Source organism: Amphiura filiformis, chromosome 7, assembly GCF_039555335.1.
Source record: "Amphiura filiformis chromosome 7, Afil_fr2py, whole genome shotgun sequence".
Classification (NCBI taxonomy): Eukaryota; Metazoa; Echinodermata; class Ophiuroidea; order Amphilepidida; family Amphiuridae; genus Amphiura; species Amphiura filiformis.
In genome coordinates this window covers 59,318,198-59,330,345 of record NC_092634.1, presented here as the reverse complement: position 1 = coordinate 59,330,345, position 12,148 = coordinate 59,318,198, and the positions used below count along the sequence as shown (strand labels likewise).

At 38.2% G+C, this 12,148-nt stretch overlaps 1 protein-coding gene across 2 annotated transcripts in view; it reads left to right on the top strand.

The window, feature by feature from the left end:
- The window catches only part of LOC140157406 (tubulin-specific chaperone D-like), a 250,318-nt gene that overhangs the window by 70,193 nt on the left and 167,977 nt on the right, over positions 1-12,148 (top strand). For both annotated transcript variants that reach the window (XM_072180591.1, XM_072180590.1), the window contains 4 exons: positions 1,025-1,146; positions 4,635-4,712; positions 5,940-6,029; positions 6,297-6,384. In XM_072180591.1, coding sequence (XP_072036692.1) covers positions 1,025-1,146; positions 4,635-4,712; positions 5,940-6,029; positions 6,297-6,384 — 378 coding nt within the window. The remainder of the gene's footprint in view (positions 1-1,024; positions 1,147-4,634; positions 4,713-5,939; positions 6,030-6,296; positions 6,385-12,148) is intronic.

Here is a 12,148-nt window from a genome sequence, read left to right as displayed (position 1 = left end):
AAGGAAAAAACAATAATAATATAAAATAAAATGTGTTGTTTTTCCGCCCATTTTCTTCTGTTGACACACCTTTTTTGTCCTTTCATAGCCTTAGATGACTCAATGAGTTCAAAGAGTCATTAAAAACAAGAAAAGTGGCTCAATATCTGACTTGCTTAACTTTGTACTACTAATATTCAGTGAAGAAGGTTTGATAGAATGTGTTGTCACTAGGGTCAACTCTGGTTCACAGTCATCAACTCTGGTTCACTTATGATCAACTCTGGTTCACAGTCATCAACTATGGTTCACTTATGATCAACTCTGGTTCACAGTCATCAACTATGGTTCACTTATGATCAACTCTGGTTCACAGTCATCAACTACGGTTCACTTATGGATCAACTCTGGTTCACAGTCATCAACTATGGTTCACTTATGATCAACTCTGGTTCACAGTCATCAACTGTGGTTCACTTATGATCAACTCTGGTTCACAGTCATCAACTATGGTTCACTTATGATCAACTCTGGTTCACAGTCATCAACTATGCTTCACTTATGATCAACTCTGGTTCACAGTCATCAACTATGGTTCACTTATGATCAACTCTGGTTCACAGTCATCAACTGTGATTCACTTATGATCAACTCTGGTTCACAGTCATCAACTATGGTTCACTTATGATCAACTCTGGTTCACAGTCATCAACTATGGCTCACTCATGATCAACTCTGGTTCACAGTCATCAACTATGGTTCACTTATGATCAACTCTGGTTCACTGTTACCTACAGGGAGAGCGGGTTGGCGCAGCAGTTGTTCTCTCTCCTTGCACCTCTGAGCCCGCCTCTGAGTCCCGGGTTCAAGCCCCGGCTGAGCTAAAGAACTGTATGGGGGAACTTTAAAAATAAATTACGTTTTTACTGCTTCAGACACATTATTTGGGTGTAAAGGATTTGAGATATACTATACTCTTTATTTCTTAAATTAAGTTTGTGACTGTGTTCACTAATTTCCATCTTTTTGGTTTCATTTATCATAGGTTAAACATTCCAGCCAATCTTTGCTAGCTTATCTAAAAGAGCACTGCAGTGAAGAACAGCAGCTTGATATATTCACGGATGCCTTGTTGAAAGTATTCACTGACTACCAAAAAGAAGACAGGTGGGTTTCTATTTGGACTATTCAATTGGAAATCCACACTCCCTGTGTGGAAGAGTTTTAAAATAACGTACACAGGGGGAGTATGAATTTCAAATGGAAGTAGCATGTTAACTAATTCTATTTGAAACTCACCCTCCCTCTGTGGAAGATTCAGGATGAATCTGTCTCAGAGGGTGTATGAAATTCAAATGGAGCTTCGTAATTAATGTGTTACTAGGCGGTTACCTGTATTTCGCGGTTCTCGGCTGTCATAGTTATTGGCTTTTGCAGATCTCAAACCTGGGCTTCCTTGGCCAAAGTTACACCCACCGACCAAGTTTGAGCTGCAATGAAATCTTTGTTTTTTGACCTATGACCTCTCAATCGTAGGTAGCTTCAATGAAATCTTTGTTTTTGACCTATGACCTCTCAACCGTAGGTCTGACAAAAAGGTCACAATGGTAGCTTTGTTTGTTAGTCCAATTTCCACATACCCACCAAGTTCGAGGGGCAATTTGAAATTTTGACCTTTCTTGACCTATGACGCCTTAACCGTAGGTCTGACGAAAAGGTCACTGTGGAAACTTTTGTTTGTTAGTCCAAAGTCCACCCACTTGAGATCCATAGGGACAATTGAAAATGTTGACATTTCTTGACCTATGACCTCTTAACCGTAGGTCTGACGAAAAGATCACCGTGGAAACTTTTGTTTGTTAGTCCAAGGTCCACCCACCCACCAAGTTTGTGCGCAATGGGAGGAATTTTAAATTGTTACCTTTCTTGACCTATGACCTCTTAACCGTGGGTATGATGAAAAGGTCACCGTGGAAACTTTTTTTGTTAGTCAAAGGTCCACCCACCCACCAAGTTTGAGCTCCATAGGGGCAATTTGAAATTGTTACCTTTCTTGACCTATGACCTCTTAACCGTAGGTATGATCAAAAAAGGTCACCGTGGAAACTTTTGTTTGTTAGTCCAAGGTCCACCCACCCACCAAGTTTGAGCTCCATAGGGGCAATTTGAAATTAGACTTCAATTGAACTTGACCCCGTCCTTGACCTTTGACCTTAAAAAATATAAACTCGTTCTTCCTCATACCAAGCTGCACCCACCCACCAAGTTTGAGCCCTGTATGACCTACGGTGGCCTCACATTAGCAGTCACAGACAGACAAACAGACAGAGAGACAGAGAGACAGAGAATAGCGTATTATTATATAGATTCCATTTGAAATTCATACTCCCCCTATGGAAGATATTTCCAAAATCTTCTACAGGGGTAGTGCAGTTTTCAATTTGAATAGTCCAGTTTTTATTATTATAAGCTTATTGTATTATTTGATGGGATATGATCCAACCAGGACAGAGGATGAAAAGCAACGTGGCCCAGCGGTTAAGGTCTTTGACTCTGGTACAAGAGGTCCCTGGTTCAATACGCGGATTTAGGGTTTCTCTACCGGAAGTGAATTTGTGCCGAAATTCCTTCCCACAATGCAACATGCGTATTGCATAACAAAGGAGATGGATTAACATCCAAACTGTATCTATTGTTATGCAAAACGGTTATTGCATTGTGGGAGGGAATTTCGGCACAAATTGACTTCCGGTAGAGAAACCCTAAATCTGTGTGTTCCTGTAGAGGCAAATATCAAACATTGTCCACTCTCTCCGTTACTGAATTTGAATTATGAGACAGGTGCAGTGAATGAAAAAGACCTCACTGTCAGTTCCGATTAGGGTAACACCTGGCTGTCTGTACACCCTACCCTGGGCATCATGGGAGAACAGTATCTGACGTTTAATGATTCACCCAAGAAATCAAAATGAATGAAAAAAAGTGACCACTTGTGATATACAGTCACAGCAGTGATAAAATAAACCATCACAAAATGTATGAAAATTGGCATTGTAAAAACTTGAAAGGTATGTAAGGAGATCTGCAGAAGCACATTTGGTTACTTTTTAAGGTGGTGATGATGATAATTTTTCAAAATTAATTATAAGTTAATATATGCGTATCACTTGTTTGGAATGAAACTGTACAAAATAATGCACGCGTACTGAGAAGCTGGTGCTTCTATAATACACAAAGCCTCACAGGAGGAAATCCATCAACATCTCAGTACAAGTGCATTATTTTGAAGAATTTCTCAAGCAACAAATGATACGCATTTATTAACCTACTAGGCGGTTACCCATATTTGGCGGTTCTCGGCCGGGCGCGATTACCTGGCTGATGGTGAATCTACCCACCAAGTTTCATGCCCATATGACAGTTTTTACTAATTTGACCTCAGATGACCTCTGGTTACCCCAAAATGACCTTCCAAAAATTTGGATCTAAATGTTGACTGTACCCACCAAGTTTCATGCCCATACGACAGTTTTTACTAATTTGACCTTAGATGACCCGTGGGTGACCTCAGATGACCCCAAGAAGACCTTCCAAAATTTTGGCTCTAAATGTTGTCTGTACCCACCAAGTTTCATGCCCATGATGACAGTTTTTAGTAATTTGATCTCAGATGACCCCTGGGTGACCTTGGATGACCCCAAAATGACCTTCTAAAATGTTGGCTCTAAATGTTGCCTGTAGGCCTATACCTATACCAACTTTCATGCCCATACAACAGTTTTTAGTAATTTGACCTCAGATGACCCCTGGGGGGGGCCCGGGGTCAGATGACTTAACGAACATAAACTTCTTCTTACCAGGACAGAACTACACCCACCCATAGAGTTTGGGCCCGTATAAGACCTACGACGGCCCCCGACGGCCTCACACGACAGCTTTTAGTAATTTGACCTCAGATGACCCCTGGGAGGGGACCCCGGGGTCAGATGACTTAACGAACATAAACTTCTTCTTGCCAGGACAGAACTACACCCACCCACCAAGTGTGGGTCCCCTACGACCTACAACGGCCTCACATTAGCAGTCACAGACAGACAGACAGACAAACAGACAGAGAGACAGAGAGACAGAGAATAGCGTATTATTATATAGATTTCATGCACAAGAAGAATCCTGTGGTTTTTGCTATTTTTATAACAATATTGTCACTAAAAATGTTGAAAATGCAAGCAAATATATATGCATCAACCCGCAACAAAAATTTAGGCATCCAAAAGCACTGGGCCAAATACGCGGATTGTGCACCCATGCATCATACGCAACTCTCCTGGCATTTTTTCTAACATATGCTCTTCTTCTTGGCGTGTCCAAGCGCAGGGTCAAATGCGCCCGAGCCAATAGCTGACGCAGTGACAAGCAGAATCGTTGAATTCAGCTAGGTCCTCATATGTGCACTGGTGTTCCATAGTCTGTGGAACCGTTCCACACTCACAGGTAGCGTTTTGTCCTTCTGGTAGGTAGCCCCATTTCCCCTGATCTTAGTCTGTTGAGACACTACCACTCAGGCCCATATGCTCTAATTGATTCTCACTATGTTGGAGTATAAGAATACATTTTGGTCTGGTATTTGACTCATTTTGTCCTTGCCTTTTCAGAGTTTCTATACCTATGATGAAGATGGTTGATTTACTTCTGTCAAGTGGAAGCCTGGAAATCTATGTGGAACATGAAAAGTGAGTTTGGTTGATTATTTTTCAATATCCCCCTCCCTTTTTTTTTGTAAATGCTGCCAATTGTGGAGGTGTGTGTGTATTCCAACTGGGGAGATTCACACACCCACAGAATTGGGGAGAATTTTTTACACAAATCTGACAGCAACTGCCATACTGTGGATGTTGATCAAATCAGAAAATGGCAGGTGGTATACCCCCCTATATGGCTTTAAAAAAACATTTTTGAGGTTATCTGCAACTGTGGAGCTCCATGATTGTTAGCAGACTCCAAAGTTGGTATGTGGCAAAACACACACACACACCTCCACAGTTTGAATGCGTTACAAACGCATGTACACATGCACTATTATATGCTTCAATAATTTATATATATTCTTGGTCATTGATTGGTTAAAAGTGGATCACATGACCAAAACAGTTCTACCATCAGGACTCCTGTCTGTAAATAGTACCTGTAAGCAGTAAAAAAAGTATTTTCAGTGCCCAGATGAGTCGTAAATAGAAGCTCCAAGTCATAGATAGTACTTTTGACAATGACGTACGTGTGTGCTCTTCCTATGCAGTTCACACACATGTAACTACTATATTTTGCACATGCATGATGAGAACTGTTTTGGTCTGCTGTAGTGAGTTAAGTCCGATTGAGCCTGCTTGATTTTTTGAAGGGCAAAATAGGGTGTGCTATTCACGGTCTGGGAACTGGTGAGTACACAATTTCAATGATTTTCTTTTAATAAATCAATGAACAAAGAATATATTAATGAAGTATAAAAAAAACCATATTGCCTTTATTCAAATTTTTAGTTCAAATTATGGTCACTCGGTGAGATAAATAGTATTATTGATCACCTCGGGCTCATAGTTTTTAACAGAACCTCTCATGGCAGTGTATATTTGTAGAGTAGTATCATACTGCTACTGGGAGCACGGTGGCTTAGCGGAACAGGCTGTGGGCCTTTAAGTAAGGTACTTAATCTCAATTTCTCCTCTCTACCCAGGTGTATAAATGGGTTCCGGCATTCTTCAATGCTGGGAAGGTAACAGACTGTTGTGAAGGAGGTGTGGCGATCCCCCACAGCAACATTTCACATTGGAGTCTGGCCTAATTGCTAACAAAAGAGAGATCGGCACTCTGTTCTGTAAAAATAATGCAGGTTTCACTCCTTTACCTTACTGTGATTTCCGTCTATTGCTAATTACTATTGTTTAATTTGTTTTCAATTACAGACATCCATTTCCTGTATCACTTCATAGCCATGTTAGGAAGGAAATCTTGCGATGCGGAGACCCTCAGAAGATTCTCACTAGTATTGATGTGTAAGTTGATGTCTCCTTTTAATGCTCTACGTGCTGGCCATAGGCCTCAACATAAAAAATCCAACTTTTAAGACATTTTCTCAAAATATCACGAGCTATCTCAAGAACCACTGAACCAATACTAGGCTTGTTTGTACTCATTTTAATGCATTTGTCATGCTGATTCCAAATATGGTAATGCAAATGTACAATTCCGTTTTATTTTTTCTTAGCTAGGTTTAAAAGACCAATTAAATTAATAGGTTACATTTACTTTGTCTTAACCAGGTTTTGTGGACTAATCCAGTTTGGAGGAGACACACGTAAGAAAAGCCTGACACAGTTGCTGATATTCCTATGTCACAAGTATCCCAAGGTAAGGCTGATGAAACCAGACCCTCAGGCCCCCAAAAAATGTGTTTGCTTGCCCTCCACCGACTCAACTCAAAATTGGTCAAAATCAATTTTTAGTTTATAATTTTAATGTTTTTTTTATTAATTTTCTGTGTCTAAATTTCATTTCAAAGCTAAATTTGGCCAACAACATTTTTCTTAAGAAGAAGATAATTTTTTTAACTCATAACATTTATAACTATCCGTTCATGCATCAGTGTCTGCAATAAACTTGGCGTCTTATGTATGTAAGGACATGCGGTCGTTCTTATTGAATCAATTTCTATGGTGTATCTTGCGTATAAGGTCTTAAGTGTTGATGTATCTTTCCACATGACCAAATGTTCATTGCCTACAGGCCTATACAGTAGTGAGTCATTAAAAAAATAATAATTTTTTTTTGTTTTCTTGGCCTCATTGAGGTATATATAATTGCAGGGAAGAACCGTGGTTCATATTTTTTGCATGCTTTTAAACGGATTTAAACTTAGGGTTTATAGGATTTAGCTTTAGGTTATGGTTAGGGGTTAGGGTTAGGGTTTTAACCAGAAACAGGCCCTGGAAACAAGGCAGAATCTTCTGAGTGTAAGAGACTACTTTCAGCCTCTTACACACTATTGCAGTTTCGCTGCTATACTTTTGCATTGGAAATGGTCATATTATATAGTTCCCTATATCACAGAGAAGATGAAGGATGCTGAAGGGACCCAGTGGCAGGTAAAGTGACCTCTGTGATTTGCCTTTTTAGTAGAAACAATTTCTTACATGTCACCAGCTAAGGAAAAAAAAAAAATAATAGAGAGTCCAAATGTGTGCAAAAATTCCCTGTATGAAAAGTTTTCTTTGTACAGTTTTGCAAATGTTAAATGCTTTACCCCTGTCACTGACTTTCATAATTTGTGATGTAATCTGTGAAAACCCTTCACATGTGCATTATCCTATTTTGTTTTATAATGATAATAAAGGCTAAAACTATTTCTTTATTTTTGTTCAATCCTACATTGCTCATAACTTTTGATATTGAAGTCACAGGTACAAAATGAAAACAAAAATGTCCATGCTTTTGTTTGCAAAATTTAAAATGTCACAATGTGAAGGGTTTTCACAGATCACGTCACATTTTCATCGAAGTGAAATTCCAAGCTATCCACAATTCCCAGGGGCGTGTGAAATATAACCACAAATCGGTTGTTTTCTTCGGAAATTCAGCAAGTTGGAATATCAAATTTCAGGATGCTGATGAGAAAATATGATCGATTATATGATACCACAATCTCATAAACAATCAGATAAATCTGGGGAATGAGGCTGTTGATCGAGTCACAGGCCTGTACGTGCCACAGGTGGTGGTGGATGCGATATCACCATATTTGACATCGCCATTGGATTAAAACATAGTCATGATGAAATCTTCACAAACAAATGTGTTATGTGGTGTCAAAGCAAAATTATGTTATTATAAAATTGTTGAGGTGCAACAAAGTACCCCACGTTTAGTACGAGGGGGTATCCAAAAGTTTTTGACATCACCCACAAGTGAAAGAGCTATACCGATGAAATTTTGTCAGTGTAATCACTGGTCCTTATGTATATTATGGTCCAAAAATGGTCTCATAAGTATGTTTACTTTTTTTACAGGTGGCGCTAGATGGGCAGTAGGCGCATAATCTGCAAGATGGTAAAATTGAGGCACGCAGCATGATTAAGTTCTTGCATTTGAAGGGTTAGGCCTACACAGCTCAGAAAATCTATGATGAAATGAAAGCAATCTACGGTGATGATTGCCCATCATACGGCACTATTGCTTTTTGAAAAAAGAATTTCCAAACTGGCCACATGTCCCTCACAGATGAGCCAAGAAGTGGGCGTCCATCACTTACGGATGATGCGGCGGGATTGCGGCCACAGCAAAAAAACTCAAGAAAGTGGAGGATCTTATCATGAAAAGGTTATGCGCCTACTTCCCATCTAGCACCACCTGTGAAGAAAGTAAACATACTTTTGAGACCATTTTTGGACCATAATATACATAAGGACCAGTGATTACACTGTCAAAATTTCATCGGTATAGCTCTTTCACTTCTGGTTGATGTCAAAAACTTTTGGATACCCCCTCGTATGTTGTTTTTCAATTTGTAACTGATAACCATCTATTTTGAATGGGCTATTAGCCTTGCAGTTTCATCAGCCTTGTACGTCACGTGTCCTATACCGCTTGAGTGCCATAAGAATATGTGTAATAGCGCCATCATTATACTGATGCATATTATACCCATGCATTTACTGAACGCATTTGCTGTTGGCAGTGTTGTTCTTTTTACTGTATTTTTATGACAATTTCATTGTTGTTAGGTTAATGTCTGGTCAGTTGTATCTCAGGCATCGGGGGGGGGGGGGACTAGTAGAGGAGTTGACGTGTCATCATGTTCCCAAAAACAACCAAAAAATTTAGGACTTTTCTGGGAAAAAATGTATATCTTCAATACGAAAGGTCAAAATGTTCATATGAAGTGTTACTTTTCACCCCAGCTACATACACTTATACATATCATTAGATTTATAAAGTTTACTTCGAAGACTGTTAAATGCCCAAAATATGATTTTTTAATAATTTATCATAAAATTTCAACAACAAAAATCAAAATTAATTTTATATCAGAAGGATATTCAGAATGCAATTTGTTGTGTATGATGTGCTCTCAGGACCCACAAAAATACTGTGTAAACTTCGCTATCGAAGCCCTCAAACAAAAGTAAAAAATATTGAATAAAAGCCTATAAAATGAGTTGGGTTAGATACCTAAATTCATTTGTGGTCTGTAATTCAACAGGATCTCGGTGTGGTTGTAACTATATATCAACATCTACACTTCTTGTAAATAAGGCATCAATTAATACTGAGTAAGCTTAATCATTACACAGCATTATTATTCATAGACTTGGGTATAGGATGCATTTCAATAGAGACATTGCCATGATATAGACAAACCCAAAGAACTCAAGTAGTGTATTGAAGTCATCAAGTACTGTATACATGCATTAATGTGACTGCATAAGTATGTTGCAGTACTGGATTATCCTTCAAGTATGTAACTTATGCAAATTGGGTTGTGTTAAGACACGACTTGGATGTTGACTTAAAGAGAAATGAGAATAAAGGCGATGCGATCATGCAAAATGAGTCGATTGTCGGGCATGTGCCGCCATTTTCAGAGCTTTGTTTTGAAGAATATCCATCACTAATGGTGTTACAGTTTATGGTCATTTTAGTGTTGCTCAGAACCAGAAAAAATAAAGAAAGTTGATCACTATTACATATGGTCCACAACTTATAAGTTCCCCCCTAATACTTTTTAAAATAAGTCGAAAAATATTTTACGGAATGTTAAAATGTAAAATGGTATGTATAGCCCTATTTGTTTTACACACATGGACCAATTTATAGCGTCACACATCATTGCGTCACAATGGTTAATTGTGTAAGAAAAGAGGCCATTTTAAAAGTTGCACCTGAGTCCATATAGTAGTCAGGTTTTCTTTAATAAACACATGAGTGGACCTGGCCTACTGTATTGTTTGAGAGTTGACTCCTATGGAATCAGATACAACTTTTAACACTGTTTAAAATGGTCTCTTTTTTTTCTTTTACATATTGAACTAATGAAATATTTTGGTCAAAAAAATGGTGGAGCGGTTATTAGATGGGGGACTAATAACAGAGTAAATATGGTATTTTGGTGTGTGAGGTTGGGTTATTTTATGTGAATACTTTTCATTCTGACGATATATAAAATAAATTAAGTCAAAATTACTAAAAAATTCCAATTAAAGGTATGTGATCCTTATAGGGGACCTTCTATTTTCTCTATATTTGTACATGAAATTTACCCGAAGGCAAAGGAACCCATATATGCGCCAAACTATGAATGTCCCTTTAAATCCTTGTAACAAAGAAGACAAGAAGATGTTCTGGTTATTTAATTATGCTGAAATGGGAAAAATTGGTCAATTAAGCAAAATATCCAGTATAAATGTGTCTATATTTCCCTCAATTTGTGTAGAAAAATAAAGAAAACCCTTATAGACTTCTGTCAGCCATTGGGCAATTCCAGTGGAAATCCATACACCCCCTATAGAGACATGACTTTAATTTTCCACACAGGGAGTGTGAAATTTCAAATTGTGTTACCAGAGGGGGTGAGTCCATTGGAATTCTACACCCCCTGTGTGGGAGATAAAAGCCATAATGTATGATCTTATAATATGAAAAAAAAATTTCAAACCTGATTTTTTTGTGTGCATATTTGCCTGTTGACACATGTCCCAACTTGCACCCAAATGGAATCAGCCAAATTTGTTGTCTTAGTAGGTCAACAGAGCAAAGTTCGACATAAAGTCATAAATTCATGAAATTATGACTTTATGTCCTCCCATAGAACTGCATGTTAAACAGCCAAAATAACCAGTAGGGTTTCTTTCACTTCACCTTGTTATTTCAGCTTAAAATGGACAGGAACCTAGACTATGCCATAGTCGAATTTTATTAAAAATATGTTATTATTAGTCATGATGAACCCATTTCGTTGAACTCAAAATTATACTGATGTTTATTAAAATTAAAGTATTCAATAGTAAAATGGTCATAAAGAGTTAAAAATATCAGACGAATTAGTGACAATAAAAGTAATTGAATGCAACATTTATATCTTGCATAATTATAACGGCTCACTTTAATACTGAACAATTCTGATTTTGGAATCTACCAGTTTATTGATAGCGAACCCCGAAATTTCGATTATGAACTTTGAATTGTAAGCAGAACTTTACCCCCTGGACTTTGCTCTCTAAAAACACACTGTCAAGCATACTTGTTTATCAGTCCATTAACCACAAGTACTAAGCATGGACGCGCATCTAGTTTGATGAGAGATTAACTTTCGGCGTCAACACAAAAGCGCCGCAAATACCACAGACAGTTGTTTACGGTGTAGTTAATGGTATGGCGCGGGCCCAGACGATTTAAACCATAGCGAGGTATGGGCGACCAATCACAAGGCAGATCCATTTAAAGATGCATTACATCATGGACAATTTTAGTTAGGCCAGAAATTGGCCTAACTCTCCATAGAGTCCCGTGTTAAAAATCTTAACCGCAAGGCAATGTCAGTAGTCCACTTGGGAAGCTAACAAACAGAGGGAGTAGGGTGACTGATCAGATGTGAAAATCTATCAATTGTGCACACATTAATTAAATCAGAGTTTTAAGCTTAAATACAATATCCAGAGTATGCACAATGGGCAAGTGGACTACGGGGTAGTCTAACAGGAACCCTTCCCGGCAGTTATTACTAACATTATTTCAACGTTTTGAATGAAGAATAACAAAATTAAAATTTGACTTGAATTAAGGCTTTTTAAATCCCACTGTTTATTTTGGCATGACCTTAAAAGGTCATGTCTTCCATATGGGGTGTATAAATTTCAACTAGAATAAACCATTGTTTTTGTAACTCTCTCTCTCTCTCTAAGGTAAATAAGGTTGCTGTGTGCGGTAACTTGATCAAAGATTTAGATAGTGAATATAATTTGGTCTTTGTTGTGTCTCTGTGGACTGCCGATTATACTTACTTATATTTATTGTATAGCCCTGTATATGATTGACCGCATAGTCACTGAGTGTAAGTAAGCCTAGTTGTCAGACGGTGGTAAATAATGAATACCCAGTGTTTGCAAGGATGATTGCTTAC